At 45.6% G+C, this 19,401-nt stretch overlaps 2 protein-coding genes across 3 annotated transcripts in view; one reads left to right on the forward strand and one right to left on the reverse strand.

Annotated features, from left to right (window-relative positions):
- Positions 1-13,360, forward strand: part of HSPH1 (heat shock protein family H (Hsp110) member 1) — a 43,471-nt gene extending 30,111 nt beyond the window's left edge. Inside the window, exons 11-18 of one of the 2 annotated variants that reach the window (XM_090028012.1) lie at positions 2,498-2,697; positions 5,607-5,738; positions 6,622-6,759; positions 7,128-7,253; positions 10,358-10,465; positions 10,576-10,695; positions 12,029-12,190; positions 12,708-13,360. In XM_090028012.1, the coding sequence (XP_089884138.1) occupies positions 2,498-2,697; positions 5,607-5,738; positions 6,622-6,759; positions 7,128-7,253; positions 10,358-10,465; positions 10,576-10,695; positions 12,029-12,190; positions 12,708-12,905 (1,184 nt within the window). In that variant the 3' untranslated portion in view covers positions 12,906-13,360. Of the gene's footprint in view, positions 1-2,497; positions 2,698-5,606; positions 5,739-6,621; positions 6,760-7,127; positions 7,254-10,357; positions 10,466-10,575; positions 10,696-12,028; positions 12,191-12,638 lie in introns of both variants that reach the window. The other variant, XM_090028022.1, reaches the window with a different exon arrangement.
- A 239-nt stretch (positions 13,361-13,599) lies between these two features.
- The window catches only part of LOC149875110 (cilia- and flagella-associated protein 337-like), a 90,534-nt gene continuing 84,732 nt past the window's right edge, over positions 13,600-19,401 (reverse strand). The window contains exons 29-30 of the mRNA XM_090028001.1: positions 14,516-14,619; positions 13,600-14,389 (exon numbers count right to left, since the gene is read on the reverse strand). Coding sequence (XP_089884127.1) covers positions 14,215-14,389; positions 14,516-14,619 — 279 coding nt within the window. The 3' untranslated portion in view covers positions 13,600-14,214. The remainder of the gene's footprint in view (positions 14,390-14,515; positions 14,620-19,401) is intronic.

A 19,401-nucleotide genomic window follows, 5' to 3' on the forward strand; every position in this document is an offset into this window, starting at 1 on the left:
CTGATGAAGTGGCACTCTCCCGTCTCAAATCATTTGGTGTAATTTTATCACTGCTTTAACAAAGAGTGTGTAATGTTTATATGTACAACAGTTGTATTATATCATTGGATTTGTGTAGTCTTTGATATCCAGAGATTTGGTTTTAATTTGGCCCTGTTCACGTGAGATTGAGTTAAGATTTAGTTTGGTCTCCGATAGCCTTTTCCAGAGTGCTATACTTCTTTGCATGCTTTAATTTGCAAACTCCCATGCTTGCAATTGTACTGCATAATTTTATTTTAAAGACTTTCTTAATGGTTCTATTAGTCCAATTTTCCACCTTGTATCACAGCAGTCTGATTTTTAAAATGTCCATAAACCCCTCTCCTGAAAACAAAGCCCTGGCTTTGAATTCTCTAGTGAAAGTGAAATGATTAGAAAATTAGAAAAGCTTTTGTTGCTTTTTATTCTTGTAGGGTTTCCTTGTAATGTTTAATCTTAGTTGTTCAGGGTTGGGGGTTTTGGTTTGGGTTTTGTTGGCTTGGCGGGGGGTGGGGAGGGGGGCTTACATGAACCTTGGGTTGGTCAGGCCTGCTCAGGGCACCTTTTGATTCATGAGAACTCAAGTCATAACCTTTGTGCTGGTGCAAAACAATATTCAGAGGGCAGGGAGTGTGTACAGCACAGCTGCTGCCATCATGGGCAACCAGTGCTGGCACACGTGTGCATGCAGCAGCAAGAGCAGTGGAAAGGAGTAGTGGCAGGACAGGAATCTGAGCCACAAATTGGACAGTCCTGATCTAGAAAACTAATTTGGAACTCTCATTCCTAAGTAACTGTTATAACTTGCCCTAGTTGTTTGTGTATGTACAGGAAATATGAATATTCTTAAAGAAGTCCATTCTTAATAAAGTTGCATAAACCCAAAGCTGTATAGCCTGCCAGTTTTTTTTCTTTCTTAGCTTCCCAATACTCACAATTTTTTGAGAGTGGTTTTTAGCTCATTTTTACTCCTGTATCAAAGTACCTTATTAGACTTTTTTTATACCTATTAGAGTTAAAACTGAAGTAAGCTTTTTTTTTTTTTTTTTTTTTTTTTTTTTTTTTTACATGATTCTATATTGAACATTAACTTGCAGAAAAAAGATACTCATTTCTATCTCTGTATTGGTTTTAGCCCCTTGCTTTAGTAAACGTTGTAATCCTTTTTATCACTCAGTACTGACAAATGGGGGGTACTGTACCTGGGGAGGAAGAACCAGCAGCATACCTACAGGCTGGGGAACTCCCTTGTCAGCGTAGAGGCAGAAACGGATCTTGCAGTCATTTATAGACTCCAAGATGAACGGAGTCAGGAAGGCTAACCTCACCTTGTCATGCATCCGCATATGCATCACAAGCAGGTCCAAGGAAGTGATCCTCCCCTCTATATGACATTGGTCAGGCCACAGCTGGAGTACTGTGTCCAGTTCTGGGCGCCGCACTTCAGGAGGGATGTGGACAACATTGAGAGCCTCCAGAGGAGGACCACTTGCGTGATCGGGGTCAGCAGGGCAGGCCATATGAGGAGAGGCTACGGGACCTGAACCTGTTCAGCTTCCACAAGAGAAGGCTGAGAGGGGATCTGGTGGCCGTCTATAAACTGGCCAAGGCAGACCAGGTAGTGCGAGAGTCCCTGTTCCCCCAAGCACTACTGGGAGTAACAAGGAATAACAACCATAAGTTGACTGAGAGTAGATTCAGGCTAGCTATCAGGAAGCGCTACTTCACAGTCAGGGTGGCTAGGATCTGGAACCAACTTCCAAGCGAAGTGGTGCAGGCTCCTACCCTGGGGGTCTTCAAGAGGAGGCTAGATGAACACCTAGCCAGGGTTGTTTGACCCCAGCATTCTTTCATGCCCATGGCGGGGGATCAGACTTGATGTTCTGCTCAGGTCCCTTCTGACCCTACCAACTATGAAACTGTATAGCTCTCTACAACTGAGTTTTCATTTATTGCTTATTTTTCATGTTTTACCAATTCAGTGTCTGGAAATCCCATTCTGGACACTGAAAAAATGCATCTGCCCTCAGACTTAAGCTATTATTAATTGGCTGAATTTTACCACACATTTGTACATTATCACTAGAATTAAATTACTTTCAAAACTGATATTGGCACAAGTGTTATGTAAGCATAGTCTGGTTTACAACATTTCTATTATTAGTGCTGTTAGATTCTGGGCTGAGGCTAGAAGCCTGGAATTTAAGGGGGTAAAAATTTGTTGTCTTTCTATTAGGCATGTCTAGCATGAGATGAAGTTTAAAACTGCAACTGCATGTTAAGGTAACTTATGCTCCCCCTTCCTGTTCCCATTGTTGATGGGTTAAGAGTTCCCTGTAACTTCTGTTACCCGAGCTAGTCCTCATAACCTTTTTGCATTTTTTTTCCATAAGATGCATAATTCTATCTAGTGTGACTTTACAGGGAACATACGTAAAATAATACCACATGAACTCTTGGTCACCTGTCTTTTTAGGTAGATACATTATCCAGAACATCGCCACTCAGAAAGATGGAGAGAAGTCTAAAGTGAAAGTCAAGGTCCGTGTGAACACCCATGGTATTTTCAGTGTGTCTACTGCATCCATGATAGAACAAGTTAAAGCTGAAGAGAATGAGAATCTCAGTGCTGAGGCTCAAGTAGAATCTCAGAACCAGCAGCCTCCTGAAGATGATGTAAGTTGGCTTGTTCTTTTCTATAGTTATGAGAATTTACTTTATTTTTTAATATAACAGCATGAGGAATTCTGCTAAGCTGTTGCAGGCTGTGTCGGCACCTCCTCCCATTCCCCTCCCAACAATTCACCAAAGCTCCCTGTGTGGGATGGGGCCACAGGACAGGTGGGCGAGGCCAGGATTATAGGGTGGGAGTTTGCATCAGTGACAGTGCGGGACTGGGGCAGAGCCATGATCCACTGGCTGTACACCTCTGATGGGTGCCAATTTCTGGAGCCAGGGGCAGGCAGGGAGCAGATCATAGCTCTGCCCTGACCCTGTGCTGTCACTGCCCCAATATCCTTGCCCCCAGATGCAGCTTTCCACCTGTCTGCAGCCCCATCCCAGCTGTGTGCCCTGCCCATGAGGCTCCCAGCTGGTCTCCATGGAGACCACAGGATTGCATGGCAGTGATTGTAGCTCTGCTCCAGGCCTCAGCTCCATGCTGACCGCACGGCAATCCCAGGGTCTCCATGGAGATCGGCCAGCAGCTGCATAGGCAGGGTGTGTGGCTGGGCTGGGGCTGTGTGGGTAGGGAGCTGAATCTTGGGGCAGCAATAGTTTGGGGCTGGGGCAGAGTCGGAATCATTCCCTGCATGCACCTGCCTACAGAACAGAACCCGTGCCTGTTGCAGGGACATGCAGACAGCAGATCACAGCTCTGCTCTGACACCAGCCCCATACTATCACCACCCAAAGATCCCCTGGTCTCCCCAGTCCCTCTCACCCATCTTGTTTCCAGACACTGCTCTCTGCCAGCCTGTGGCCCCATCCAGGACCCCATTTGTGGGTGTGGGGCGGACAAGCTATGGTGCCCAGACAGTGGGGCTGGATCCAGCAGTGGCAGCTGGAAGAAGCCACCACTGCCAGCCAGGTTTGCCCAGAAATAGAGTCCGGCCACTGCACAGCTGAGGGCAGTGGGACTGGCCACACCCTTCACAGCCCAGGCTGCTCCTTAAGCCTGGACTGGCCAGAACCAAGGGACCTGCTGCAGGCCAGACAAAATCATTTGGTGGGCCATATTGGGCCTGTGGGCTGCCTAAGGCCTGTGGGCAAGATATGTGTGAGAACTTGTAACTTTAGGAGCAAACAAAACCTCAAAAGAGAGAATCTCTCGCTGCTTCCCTGAAAAACATCTGTACTCTAAAACATGTTTATGCACCATTCTAGAAAGTCTGACACTTTAAGGAAACTAGAATGATGCATCTGTATATACAGATGAAACCATTTTAGGGTCAAGTTGTAGTACGTCTTGGAGATTTGGGGAGTTAAAACTTTCTAGGGTTGTTGGCATATACCAAATGGGGAAAACTTAACGCATGACTGAAGATGAGTAGTCGGAACTAAATCTTGATATTACAGGGATGTAAAGGGGTATTAAGTATCAAATTTATACAGAGGGAAAACTAGCTTTTTCTAGTAACACTGACAAGGATGACAAAGGGGGAAGAACCCTGTATTATGATGAACTTAATTCTCTGACACTTTGATTGCAAAGTTGCTACTCAGTAAAGTGATCTTCCATTTGGGAAAGTAGTAATGCAGAGTTGTCACACCACCCAACTGCTAATCTTTCCTTTGCTCGGGCATTTTTGACATGTGCTGTTACCCAGATTACCAGTAGCCTACCCACAAGGTTACCTGTAAGGGGCAGAAACGGGTCTACAGCCCAACCTTTTATTTGCTTGCGTTTTAAGACACAAAAATAAACATTTATCCCAAAGTCTACCTGGCTACTTGTGACAGCACAACATAGATTCTCACCTATACTGGCTGGGGAGACTCAGGAGGTAGGAGCAGCAGGTCTTTTTGAATTTGAGTTTTCCAGATTCCCTTCCAGCCTATGCCCAATATTTATAGATGGCTGGTTCTAATATTCTAATACAGGGGTTTTCAACCAGGGGTACTTGGGGTGGCTTCAGGGGGTACTCAGAAGTGGGCCCTCCCACTGCTGCTGACACTTCTTCTGCCACCGGCACACTAGCCAATTGGCTGTAAAGACCTCCCCCACCCCCCATCACCAATCAGCTGCTGGGGCACCCCCCCCCCACCCGCTTGTTGACTGGCTGTTGGGGGACTCCTGCCTTCTCAACTGGCTGCTGGGGATTCACTGACCCAAAAGGGTTGAAAACCCCTGTTCTTATGAATGATCTCTGATTTTGCTTTATCTAAATTTCTTTTTCTTTTGGAACTGGACTGAACCAGATCTCGTGCGACTTGAAAGAAGTCCAGTCTCAGTTGGGTTGCATATCCTTGGGAAAGTAAATAGGAGGGTTTGTTATCTCCTTCCTTCCCTGTTGTAGAATGCTGTTCAACACTGGCCTGTTTCTTCTTTACCTTAGTTAACGGTCTTCTCTGGTGAGGCTGTTTTTCTTGTTTTTACAAATTATCTAAGCATCTTAACAAAAAGATATCTATTATATCAAAGTAACATCTAATACATTTGTTTACATTAATCACTACTACTAAGTAGCTAAAACTATGATTATGGTGTATTTGGATTATTTAATGTATGGTCTTCCCTTATGTCTCCTTTCAAGCCTTGTACTTTGTTTAACTGTGTTTAGTTAAATAAGTGTATGGCTTCCTTTACTTCGCTGACCAAACTAATTGTCATATCTGCAAAGGTCCATACTATGGTCACTCAAACAGGTTTGAAGGCCTTCTGCTTAGTCAGACTTCTGCAGCTTGGCCTAGGCCCCTTGCAAATGGCCAAGGCTGGCAACAGCATGTAATTGTATCTTGTGTGCTTGCACATGCTGCTGGAAAGAGATGCGTGTATTTGGGTGGAGAGTGCTTAACAATTAAAGTTTTATTAAATGTAAGTACACCTGCTTTATACATCCTTTGTGCCTGGACTTCCATTTCAGAACAGTATCCAGCAAGACAACAGTGAAGCTGGAACACAGTCCCAGGTACAAACTGATGAGCAACAAACATCACAGTCTCCCCCTTCATCAGAACCTCCCTCTGAAGAAAACAAAAACCCAGATACCAAGAAAGTGAGTGACCCTTTAAACTCATTCTGTTGAAAAAAGTTACAACGTCTTATACTGGTCTTTAAAACTAATTCTACAAAGTTGTAAGCAACTTGATGCCCTTGTAGCATATTATGTTAATACTTTTTGCATATTCTTTTTTTTTTTGTCTGAAATCACCCATGTGTATAGCTATTTAAGACGAGAGAACGTAGGCAAAAATCTAAGAATCCATGCTTCAGCCTTCTGAAAGGACTAAGTTTCCCCTTCCACCCCCACATTTTCTGTTAATAAAGACATATTATAGTGCTTTGAAGGAATTTCAGATTTTGTAATAACCTCTGCTAGAGTTGCTGTGACAAACTGGGGAATCCAGACTAAAAAGGAAATTCTAGAATACAAGGGCATGTAGCTTGCAAAGCAAAACAAAGTCTTTCCTGCAAAGGGCCTATAATCAAACTCTCTTAACATTAATGCGTAACTCCAGGAATTACCACTAAAAAGAATCAAACAGCAAATAAAATCAGCCTGAGGCTGCTAGCAGTTTGCACTTAATTTTTACCATGTGTTCTGATGATGAGCACATCAGTGTTGATGCTTGCAATCAAAAGCCAGAGATTCTAAAGAATGGCTTATTGTTGATGATAGAACATACTTCTGGTAACTGCCCACCCTGTTTCCTCAACCCCATTCATGATATGAAGATACCTGGCCATAGATGAAGTGGAACAAGACTGGAATAGCTGACAAGCAAACTGTCTGTATTGGGGGTTTTGAAGGAAAGCTGAGAAACTGTTAGTCCATATTCCTTTGAATAGCGTGGGGAGAGAGTGGAGGCCTTCCTTATAGGGCTCCCTATTGCAAGATGTCAGAAACATGATCTTGTTTCTCTTTTTTTCCAATCCAGACAAATGAGAAGAAAAGTGATCAACCACCAGAAGCTAAAAAACCCAAGATAAAAATGAAGAATGTGGAGCTACCTATTGAAGCTAACTTGGTCTGGCAGTTGGGGAAAGATCTACTCAATATGTATATTGAAACAGAGGTGAGTTAAGTAGCCCTGCTTAAGGAGACCTGTTCTAATCTACCTGCTGTTTCAATAAAAAAAAAAAAAAAAAAACCCACAAACCTAAGCAACAGAACACTTCTTAGATAAAAATGGAACACAGCATCTTTCATTAAAGCTGATTCATGCTGAGTTAATGCAATGCCAAAATGTCATTCTGAATGACGGTATGATAATTACTGATCTATGGAGTGAGAGAGCACAAATTGGTTTAGAACTGTCAATATTTTGACAAAGATGAGCCAAGGCCTTTCAGAGAGTCTAACATTCTGCACTGTTGTAAGATTCTATTTTTGTGCTTAACACTGCTCTAATAAAATAGAATTTTTTCCCCATGATCCAAATAGGGCAGGATGATTATGCAAGACAAGCTGGAGAAAGAAAGAAATGATGCTAAGAATGCTGTAGAGGAGTATGTGTATGAGTTCAGGGACAAGCTGTCTGGACCATATGAAAAGTTTGTCTGTGAGCATGTAAGTTGTAACTTCTAATAGTTAACTGAAAAACCTTCCATTCATCTCCCTTTTTTTTTTTTTTTTTTCTTTTCACACTTTTGCCTTAACAATTTTGCAGAAGAAATACCTGGAATTCTGTGTACTTGGATGGTAACTTGCAAACCTTTGGAGTTGTGTTTTTACTTGCAAAAAGTATGCCTGTAGTCTTCAAGATTGTCTCAGAATGGCTGCAATTAGTATTTTGGAAATAGTAGTAGTTCACTAATCTAAATCTCACCAGCCCTAAACTCTGTTGGTAACACTTGAACTAGGGAGCAGAATAGGACTGGGATCTGGAGTGGCAGGCATGACAGCTCAATCTGAATGGGTACAGAGCAAACAGTTGGAGGCAACTGGTGGTGAGGAGACAAAGCCATCATGCAAAAGCAGGGAGAGGTACAAAAAAACTAAAGCTATTGAAAATGAAATGGAAGGGAATAAAATGTATTTCGTCTGAAGAGAATTTCAAAGTAATTTCTCCCTACAGCAGCAGGAATGTCAAACATGTGGCTTGTGGATTGGATCCGGCCCACAGAGCCATGTCATACGGTCTGTTGGGCTCCTAGAAGGGCTGGGAATTCAGGGGTGAGGCTCTCTTCTGAACTCTGAGGCCCAAAATGAATGGGGGTGAACAATAGCTGCATTAAGCCCCTTGCTGTTGCATCAGAATCCAACCAGGGGGAGTTTGACACTCCTGCCCTACAGTATCTATATCATTAACCACTAAGTTTGGTTAGTGATCACATACAGTCGTCTTATTGTAGACTCATTGATACATTGGTCACATATCAGATGGCATCAATAAAAGGAAAATTAACATTACCAGCAATTGGCTCTTTTGGCTGGTGTAGCCAGTAGTATCACCAATAAATGCTGCATGTTATGTGCACAGCTGCAGCATGCATGCCGCCAGAAATGCAGCCTGGCAGCGTGGAGAGGCAGCATCTGGCCTGTGGTGGGGTGGGAAGGAAAGAGGTGTGTTTGGGTGGGGGGTACAGACTGAGGTCTCTGGAGGGAGGGAGTGGGATGGGCAGGTGCTGCCTACCCAAGGTGATGAATGACCCCAGCCAGGAGTGGGACAGCCTTGTGGGTGGCTGATCAGGGGGTGGCAGCTCCCCACTGCTTTGTGCTCCCCTGAGAAGCATAGGGGGCCTGTGCTCCCCTGGATTTGTACGTGGGGTGAAGGTAGGCTGCCCACTGTGGGCTCAGGGCCATGGCTGTACCAGCCTCTTCCTGGCAGGGAGCCGGACTGAGGCTGGGCTCCAAAGGGTGGGGCAGGTGGTGGCACTCAGCCCAACCCATAGCCACCCCAAAATTTTGCCATAGTTGCCCCTCCTAGTGCTGCTGCCACCTGCCCCACCCCCACCCAGAGCCCAGCCCAGCATCCCTGCTGGGAAGAAGCTGGTGCAAGCCCTGGCACCAACCCTACAGCCCACCTTCCCCCTGTTTAACACATCTGGGGGGAGGGGGAACAGTGGTGGGGAGCAGCCCCCTCCTCACATCCTGTACCGCCTGGATGAGATGCCCCAGCCCCAGGGTCATATTCGCTGTCCTAGCTGGGCAGCACCTGCCCATTCCCTCCCTCGCTGTGGGGGGGCCTTTTCCTGCCCCTTCCCACGCACATACTTACTGGCAGGATGCTGCTTTCTAAACTGCCAGGCTGTATTCCTTTTAAAACAGCTATTCAGTTGGTATTGGCCAATACCAATAGCCAATTATTAAGCAGCCATATTGGCCAAGAAAATCTTTCAGTGCACCCCTGCTTTTTACATGATGCAAGGTCCTAGTTATAGGTCAAGTACAGACTATTTGAAAAATGAGATGTGCCTGTGCTTGCTGCGACTGATCCTTTAAAATGAAAAAGGCAGAACAACACAATGTCTGTTGCAGCCTGTCCCTGGCTTTAACAGGGCACCATTTAAACTTTTGTCTGTGGTCAGCTTGGGCACACCCCTTGGGCTCAAAAATGAAAGGAGGCAGCTTTCTCAGATTTTCCAGGGTTACAATGTTGAGAGATTTCTTATAGTTGGTTAGAATCATACTTTTATTCTCAGCCAGTGGTAGAACTGTTGCCGCATGTTCTTCAAACTGGTCTGCATTTTTCTTCCATCTTTTTGCCAAATGATGTTATAGCAGCATTGTATGCATTAGTCTTTGACTGAAACTCAGTGATCATATTCAGAAAGCAGCTGATGCAAGAGATAGCTGAGGAATATATAAAGGCATCAAACAAGCAATTGGTCCAGTCAAGGAAGATAGTTCCGCTGAAAGACTTAAATAGAAATGTCATTTACTGATGAAAACAACTTGAGCATTGGATTGAACAGTGTGAAATTCTGTACTCCAAAGTTTGATTTCAGTTTCACCAACTAGCTTGAAGAATTACCACATTTTGAAGTTGTGATGGATTTGGACAACAAACCTGTATTAGAAGATTTGCAGAAAGCTATTAAATCAATTCCTGGGAACAAGGCACGTGGCAGAGATCTTTTTGCCTGCTGAAATCTAGAACTGTGCCAACAATTAATTACTTTGAAAGCTTTATGATGTTATAGTACTCTAGAAAGAAGTGCAATTACATAAAAATAAAAGGGATAGAAGTGACTGTGACAACCATTGAGGTATCTACCTGTTGAACATCACTGAAAATGTTGTCACTTGCATCATATTACCTAGGTTGCAATCTCTAGGGGTATCTGTACATGAGCTTGGAGACTGCTCTGACATGCTGTAATTCCAGTTTGCTGGAGTGTGGTAATTACTTTCTTGTTGAACAAGCTTTAGTTCAAGCACCCCTGCTGTCAGAACTAGCCTAGGGGTGTGCAGGGCCTAGGGCAGATCAGCCTGTGCCGGGGAGGGTGGTGAGTGACCAGAGTGCAAAGCCAGCAGCAGTTCTGCTGAGCAGTGATGTCCACGGGGCCCCTGAAAGTGAAGGGCCTGGGGCGGTCACCCCATCGCACAAGTTAGAGTAGCCTTAGGACTGGACTGTTCAAAATCTAATAGAATACTACAGCTTATCTTTCTCCATTTTCCTTTCCTTGATGCCTTTTGTATTCTGAGCTGAATCTAAATTTTATTCTTAGGATCTTGAAAGATTCTCAGCACTCCTTACAGAGACAGAAAACTGGTTGTATGAGGAGGGAGAAGACCAAACTAAACAGGTGTACCTAGACAAATTGGATGATTTAAAGGTGGGTACATTTGCATGCTTATAAATTGTACCTTCTGAAGTGCAGCAAGAACAAATTTTAGTAAGTGTGGATGTGAATTATAGAATTAATAGGAAGTCTTAATACTTCAGAAACTAGGTACCCCAATTGAAGCACGGTATCAAGAAGCTGAAGAACGTCCAAGGATATTGGAAGAACTGGGACACAAGCTTCAAAATTATACCACAATAGCAGCAGAATACAGAAATAAGGTCAGTAACTTCACTAGTAAAGGGGTAGACTTTCTTTTATCAGGCTGTATTTTAGAGGCACGGAAAATGAGTGAACAGCTGCCTTAGCCTTTGTTGTACCACAGATGCCCAAAATTATAAGTGCAACAATTCCTAGTCCTAGTTTGTGCTGTCTTTTCACAGCCAATGTCTGTTTGCTTATGGTGGGAGAGGTGTGGGCAGCCCAGGGCTGCCTGTGCTTTCCAGCTGCTTTAAACAAGTACTCCTAGGGCTTCAGGAGCCTGCTCTGGAAATCCCACTGCAAGCCTTTCTTACTGCTGGGCCCCAGGTCAGGGTGTTGTTCTGCAAGCATGGAGGGGGTGATGTCTTAATTGCATTGTGGGGTTGGCTTCCATGGCTGTTGCCCTGCAAGGTCATGCCTATAGAGCAGCAGGAACCCAGCCTTGTGGGGAAAAAAGAGCCTGGTGATGTCTGTAGATGCCAGCGGAGTGGGATCAGCTGTGCTAGTATGTGTCCTGGCATAGCTGATTTTTAAGTAAATACTGTGTGTTTATATACACTTAAGGTGCTGGCAAGTGTGGGGGAGGGGGAAGTGCTGTTTAATAGAAGAGTAGCCTGTTACCTCAACCTGGCTCCAGGGTGCTTCAGTGGAGCTTTCTGGTGGTTTTAGCTAAAGCTAATTCAGTCAGCTATTAAATAAAGTACTATTTTTTTCCACACCAGTAAGCAGCCTTGAACTCTTAACATATGAATGGGGTATAATACTTGCTCTTCATTCTGCTCTTAAGGTTACTGTGCCATAAAACTGTTACGAGCAGAAACTTCTTTTCCACAGCAAGTCTAATCACTCGGGTGTCTTTCAAAAAGCTTAAGAGTAAAAACTTGCATTAATATCATGTGGTCCAGATATGAGATGCATGAAGCAATGTATCCACAAAAGATAATGTCTGCTGTTTGAACAAAACTTGCATAATATTTGAAGACCCAAATCCTCCAGCCAAAATGTGTGATGGGTATCTCTCTTCTCCCTCTGTTGCCACTGGCTGCAGTATCACCCACAGATCCTAGGGCAGGGGCTTCTAAAGCATCCTCCAGCCTGCCTGGTTCACAAACACACACAAGCTTCAGAAAGTCGTCATGACACTGAATAGCTCCATCTGGCACTATCTTTCCCTGCTGTAGCCCAACAGTACTGGGTCAGCTGGGTTTTTGAAACCTATAGAGGAGAGGCCAGGATTTGCCCTTTCAGCTCGTGCATAAGGAGTATGTTCACTGAGAAACAAATTCTTACAAAACCTCACAGATGAAGTTTAAGATGCAAAATGTCTGAAGCTGCTTCATTTGTTTCTTGTAGGATGAGAAGTTCAGCCACATTGATGAAACAGAAATAATGGAAGTAGAGAAGTGTGCTGGTGAAGTGCTGGAGTGGATGAATAATGTTGTGAATGCACAGGCTAAAAAGAGCCTTGATCAGGATCCAGTTGTACATTCAAGTGAAATCAAAGCAAAGCTAAAGGTAAGTGGAAGGAAATTAATTCCAGGGCCTGGAGTTACAGCCCAGCCATAATCTAGAGTGCAAGGTCTCAAGTTTCATCCAGTCCATCAGAAGCATTCGAGTAATTTGGAGAATCTGAGTAGCTCCAGGTGGGAGTGGGTCACAAGAAGGAAGGAAGATTACATAGCAGATTGTTAAAAACAAAAACAGTACTTTGGAGGGTAGAGTGTGCCTAGATTGAATCTGTCTAACTTTTGTGTGTTTAAATATAGCTCTTAGCCAGATTTAGAAATTAAAACTTCTTTACGTGATTGGCAAGCGCAGTATAGCAAGGCATTATTTATACTCTGTGCCAAAGAGTTTTATAGAGGAAGATAATTAACATAGTGCAGAGTGTTAAGCATTTCCACCTTTACTGGGCACAGGAAGCTTGGTTCAGACATTTGAAAACCCCGTTTGCTTTTTTTAGACAGTAGGGCTGGGTCACTCATGAGCCTGCTGATCAAGTAAAGTACACAGAGTGCCTTTTTTATCATAGGAGTTAACCAACATATGTGAGCCTATTGTGACACAGCCAAAACCAAAAGTTGACTCTCCTAAAGAAGAAAATCCATTGAATGGACCTGGTGACTTTAAAACTGAAGAGCTGGAAGAAGATAAAAATGCTGAAATACCTCAGCAGAATGGTGAATGCCATCCTAGTGACCAGACCACCACTAGCATGGACCTGGACTAGACCATGCATTGCACTGAACAGTTTCATCTCATGAAAGAAAATATTTTTTTTTGGTAGTTGGGGATGTGGGAGGAAAACATGCAGTCTTGAGAACTATTTATATTTTTTTTTCTTTAAATTGTCTGGACTTCGTTGTATTATGGAGGTGGGGAACAAGAGCTGTCATCATGATTATCCTAAAAGGAAAATTGCCTTGGTAACTTTCAGATTCCTGTGGAATTGTGAATTCATACAAAGCTTCTGTGCAGTATTTAGCCATTTGCATCACTAAGGATGAAATCTTGCTATGAAATGTCCTGTTCTTTTTCAGAAAATTGGAACTAAAACCTTGTGTAGATGCTTATAGATGCCAAGGTAGTTTTCTTTCATCTTGACATCTAATTTGGTATGTCTGTAAGAAGCCTATGTCTGTAAGAAGCCAATGTCTGTTCCATTCATAAAGGCTTTTCAAAATATTTTTTGTTTTATTCTTTCTTTTTCAAAGTCTGAAATGTTTGCTAGATATTGAGATGGTGAAACATGGTAAGTAGCATGCACAAATGCTTTGCTTCTGTCTCTTGCTGAAAAGAACATTTTCATGTGGAGAAAGCAAAATGAAAGAAATGTTGATCCTGTCATTGTGAAGCCTTTTAATGAGCTTTAAAATAAAGTTCATCTAAATGGTATTTCTGAAATGTTGGTTTTGACTGTTTTTAGTATCTGCTGCCTTTTTTATTATAACTAGTAAAACAGTTGAGAATAGCTGCATCACAGAGAATTTTTCACAGCAATTATTCAGATGCTTGGTATGAAAGAACTACTGGAATGTGCCCTAACCAGGGCCATTGCTCTTACTGTCTCTTAAAACTGCACAACAGAGCTCACCTGTGAACTACAGAAATGATGGAAAGATTTTGATAATGTTACCCCATTATTTTTGTACCAAACCTGATTGGTTGAAGCTGCACAAAAGCTAGTGTAATCTTCAGTCATTTTAACAATATCAAGGAGTCCTTATTATAAAAGTATATCTATTTAAAAAGATTTTGTTCCAGTTTAACATTTCACTTGAGTGATTATTTGGAATGCCAAGTGTATGGTCAGCACCATTTAGAGAGAGAAAGTCATTGCAGAGCCTACAGTACAACACATTAGATACTAGAACAATAAAGGTTGGAAAAGGTAAAAGGCGTTGTTTAAAATTTCTATAGAGTTTTTAAAAAAAAATAACAGTTCTTAGACTAGTTCTCCAAATCACTAGGAATAAGCTTTGCTACCATTAAAGTGATACGATTTTTTTGTACTCGGTCACCTACAGGAAGCTATTGCTTCAGTTTTCTCCTAACCATTCTTTGTAAAATAAGTCTGTACCAAGAACAGATACATCAGGCTTTTTACAAATTGTTGTGGTGCTGACCATTTCATAATAGTTGATAGTACGATAAGGACTCAGTCTCCCATGGTTAAGTGGTCTGGTTAAATTCTTGAATTGCTCATGCTTCAAACTGGGTGAAGGAAAGAATAAAAGCATGAATTAGTAATTCTACTATGTATAATTTAGGGCCTAATCTAGGTATCTATGTAGAAAACGCAGCAAAAACATGAATGTGTAGGCTTGCTTTCAGTTTTACCTTTTGCCCACAGCTTCTGTGCAAGACCATTTGTCAACTTCCTCTTTGATATCTGCATCAGAAATAGTAACTTGAGAGAGTTTATGGTTGTAGCTCCCCTCATGCTAAAATACATAAAGGAGAAGACAAATGCAAGATTTATTTAGTCTCCTGATAGACTTGGTCTCTGCTGTGAGAAGTCGTATTACTGTTTGGGTTGCTTTACAGAATTTACCTATTTAAATACTGGAGAAAAATACACTTCCTCTAATTTGCATTTGAAATGTGAACTGCATGCCTTGAACACAAATTTATTTCATTTATTACCTCTACCTGACTCAAGAAGTCGATGGGCCAACGAGAGGCAAAGCGCTGCTCGACCTGGTATTGGCTACGGGGGACGACCTAATCGGCGACCTAGTGATTGATGGGAAGCTGGGTGACAGCAACCACGAGCTGATCACCTTCACCATCCGCTGTAAAGCTGGTAAGTCAGGCAGCAACACAAGTCCTTGACTTCAGAAGAGCTGACTTTGACAAGCTCAAGAGGCTTGTCGGTCAGGCCCTCAGGGACTATGACCCCAGGGAGATGGGAGTTCAAGAAGAGTGGTTGCTTCTCAAGGAAGCAATCTTCAATGCACAAGCTAAATCTATTCCAACACGGAGGAAAGGCAGCAAGAAGGCACAGCAGCCCTCCTGGCTCTCCAGGGACCTAGCGGACCTCCTGCGGCTAAAAAGGAAAGCCTACAAAGGATGGAGGATGGGATTCGCCTCCAAGGAGAATTATTCTGCACTGGTCTGGTCCTGCAGGGAAACTGGCTCCGTGGTCGGACCCAGAGGGTTGTAATTGATGGCAGTCACTCATTGTGGTGCCCTGTGACCAGTGGGGTCCCTCAAGGCTCTGTCCTGGGACCCATACTGTTCAACATCTTCATTAATGATGTGGACATTGGAGTCAGGAGTGGACTGGCCAAGTTCGCCGATGACACTAAACTTTGGGGCAAAGCATCCATGCCAGATGATAGGCGGGTGATCCAGGCTGACCTGGACAGGCTCAGCAAATGGGCAGACAAGAACCTCATGGTGTTTAACACTGAAAAATGCAAGGTTCTCCACCTTGGGAGGAAAAACCTGCAGCACCCTTATAGGCTCGGCAGTGCTACATTGGATAGCACTACAGAAGAAAGAGACTTGGGGGTCATCATTGACCACAAGATGAACATGAGCCTGCAATGTGATGCTGCGGCTAGTAAAGCGACCAAAATGCTGGCTTGCACCCATAGATGCTTCTCAAGCAAATCCCGGGATGTCATTTTCCCCTTGTACTCGGCCTTGGTTGAGGCCTCAGCTGGAGTACTGCGTCCAGTTTTGGGCTCCACAATTCAAAAAGGATGTGGAGAAGCTTGAGAGAGTCCAGAGGAGAGCCACGCGCATGATCAGAGGTCAGGAAAACAGATCTTACGATGACAGGCTGAGAGCCATGGGGCTCTTTAGCCTGGAAAACCGCAGGCTCAGGGGTGATCTGATGGCCACCTATAAGTTTATCAAGGGTGACCACCAGGATCTGGCGAAACGTTTGTTCACCAGAGCGCCCCAAGGGATGACGAGGTCGAACAGTCACAAACTCCTGCAAGACGGTTTCAGGCTGGACATAAGGAAGAATTTCTTTACTGTCCGAGCCCCCAAGGTCTGAAACAGTCTGCCAGCGGAGGTGGTTCAAGCACCTACATTGAACACCTTCAAGAGTAAATTGGATGCTTATCTTGCTGGGATCCTATGACCCCAGCTGACTTCCTGCCCTTTGGGCAAGGGGCTGGACTCGATGGTCTTCTGAGGTCCCTTCCAGCCCTAATGTCTATGAAATCTATGAAATTATTGCATTTACTAGGAAAAATCTCTTGAAATTCTATTGTAAAATCCCAGGTTAGAACCCTTGCAACAAATATTTTGTGAAAACTGTTATTAGTAAGAAAAGTATGTACTTGGCACTGCTGTTCAGTATTTGTTCACTATTTGGAACATGCTGTAGATCAGGGGTTTTCAACCCTTTTCAATCATTGTAGCACCAGGTGATCAAACATGAAGGAGTGTACCTCTAGACACTGAGTGTGCATGTGTTGTGCAGCCAGACACTGAGCAGGGGGGAGGAGGTGGGCATGGTATGTGGCTGGATGCAGAGTGGTGGCAGCCAGCTTGTGCAAGCTTTCCCTCAGCCCACTCTGCTGCTGTTGCGCCCCCTCCCCCCACCACATCTGGCCATGTGCCTCTGTAGGGTGGGGGAAGCTAGCATGTGGCAGCTACCCAGGCATACCTCCTAGGGCAGGGGTGGGCAAAATATGGCCTGCCAAGCACTTCCCTCCAGCCTGTGGAGCCCCTTCAAAACCCACATAACAGTGGCTGCCTCTCTCAAAGCCTCTGGCAGCAACAGCTGCTGGCTACAGCACCTCGGGCTGTTTCCTTGGGTTCTGAGTGTGAGGCAACCAACCCTGACCTCAGCTTGCCGCAACTGGCCTCACCCCACCCCTGGCTCAGGCCATGTTTTCAGCTTGAGAGGGGCAGGGAGGCTGGGCCAGAACCTGTGGCACCAGTGAGGGGAAACAGTGTCTGGGCCAGCTTCTGCTTTGCAGCATGGGACTGGAAAGGGCCCTGCCCTGCAGGTAAGCCCAGGAAAGAGCTTGCTGGGCAGGCTTTCCCCATGCTGTGCCGCTTGGGCTGTGTAGGGTCAGGCTAGCACTGGGGAGGGGAAGCAGCATCTGGACTGCAGCTCTGGCCCAGTCAGCATGAGGGAGGAGGTGGCGATGGAGCAGTGTGCTGCTTAGGACAGGATGAGCCTAGCTAGAGCAGCAGGGGCTCAGTTGTATTTTCTCCCTGCCTGCACTGGTCAGTTCCACATGGCGCACAGTTCTGCTGCCACTCACCCCATCCCCAGCAGTACATGGGAAGCTGGTTTCAGCTACATGCTGCTCCAGATGGGACAGACCTGGCCGGGTCTGCACCAGCCAGAAAAGGTGGCATGCAGCTGAAGTCTGCTCCTCCATTCTGCTGGGGACAGGAGGAGCCCAGCTGGGTCTGCACTGGCCAGCAGAAGCGGTGGCGGAGCTTTGTGCTGCTCGGGACAGGACGAGCCCGGCAGGAGCAGCAAAGGCTCAGCTGTACTTTCCCCCTGACTGCTGTGTGCTGCTGTCCCAGTGTGTGGCTCAGGACTGGATGAGCCCAGCCAGAGCAGCAGGGGTTCAGCAGCACTTTCTCCCTTCCTGCACTGGTCAGTCACAAGCAGCACACAGCTCTACTGCCACTTCTGCTAGCCAGTGAACCCAGTCCATCTGGAGCAGCATGTGGCTGAAGTGAGTTTCCCATGTGCTACTGGGGGTGGGAGGAGCCTGGCCAGGTTGGCACCAGCCAGCAAAATAAGTGGTGGAGCCATGTCCTGATCGTGACTGGACAAGCCTGGCCAGAGCAGCAGGGGCTCAGCTGCACTTTGGACTGACTGGTACAGGCAGGGGGAGAGTGGCGCACACAGCTCTGCCTCCACTTCTGCTGGCTGGTGGTGACCTGGCCTGGCTCCTCCCATCCCCAGCAGCACATGGGAAGCCTGCTTCAGCTACATGCTACTTGGAATGGGATGGGACAGGCCCAGCTGGGTGTTCACTGGCCAGCAAAAGTGGTGGTGGAGCTGTGCGCTGCTCAGGACTGACCAGTGCAGGCAGGGGGGAAGTGCAGCTGAGCCCCTACCGCTCCGGCTGGGCTCATCCAGTCCCAAGCCACACACTGCTCCACTGACACTTCTGCTCCCATCCCCAGCAGAACATGGGAAGCTGACTACAGCTGCATGCTGCTTTTCATGGCTGGTGCAGACCTGGCTGGGTCCATCCCATCTGAAGCAGCATGTGGCTGAAGTTAGCTTCCCCTGTGTTGCTGGAGATGGGGCCAGCCCAACTGGGTTGGTGCTGGCCAGCAGAAGCAGCAGAGGAGCCTCCTCTTGGGACCAGCTGGCATGGGTAGGGGGAAAATGCAGTGGCATCTGGAAAAGCCACTACTTGATAGGGGAGGGGAGGGGATGGGAAGGGCCCCACCAGGGAGGGAAAACTGGCTGAGCCCCCTGTGGTTTGGGACAGGAGGGGGTCCTACAGCACCAGAGGTGAGGGGACCTGGGCCTGGGCTGCCTTCTGCTGTGCAGGGGAGGGGGGATGGGATGGGTCAAGGCCAGGTCATGCTGGCACCAGTGATGAGGGGGGTTGGCCAGCTTTTGATGCCTGGGGCCTGATGGGGTGGGCTGGGTTCTTGCTTGTGGGAAGGGTCTGGTGACCAGTACTGGTCAGGGGAAGGAAAGCTGGAGCAGGATGTTAGAGGAGTGACAACATGGTAAGTTGTGCAAGGGGAGGGATTTCTGGTGGCAAAGGTCAGGGGGTGGGACTTCCGGTCCCAAGATTGTGACCAGGGGCTGGAGTATCTGAAGGGACAGGGCTACCCATGTGGCCTTTAACAGCTCATGGAGCAGCCCTCTGCCTGAAATAATTTCCTGCCCCTGTCCTAGGGCCTGATCTAGTACCCTTGGGGGTACTTATACCCTCAGTTGACAACCCCTGCTGTAGATTATCATCAATACCAGGGTGTAGTGTGTGTAGACTGACTTTAACTACAATGCACTCTTAAGCTGCTTAACATTTTAACTGTGGATAAAGGCTGAACTTTCTTTCTTGTATTATAATACTAATCAAATAAAAGTCTTACTAGACAACCAGGAAGACTATAAGGGATCTGGAACTGTTCAGCCTGAGGAAGAGAAGACGGAGGGGGGTGGAGACTAGGGGGAGAAACTGTTCACCGGGATGCCCCAAGGGAGGACAAGGAGCAATAACCATAAACTGTTTCAGGTTGGATACAAGGAAAAACTTTTGTGGTAAGAG

The sequence above is a fragment of the Crocodylus siamensis genome, chromosome 1 (genome assembly GCF_052110815.1).
Source record: "Crocodylus siamensis isolate JL-2025a chromosome 1, ASM5211081v1, whole genome shotgun sequence".
NCBI classification, from domain to species: Eukaryota; Metazoa; Chordata; order Crocodylia; family Crocodylidae; genus Crocodylus; species Crocodylus siamensis.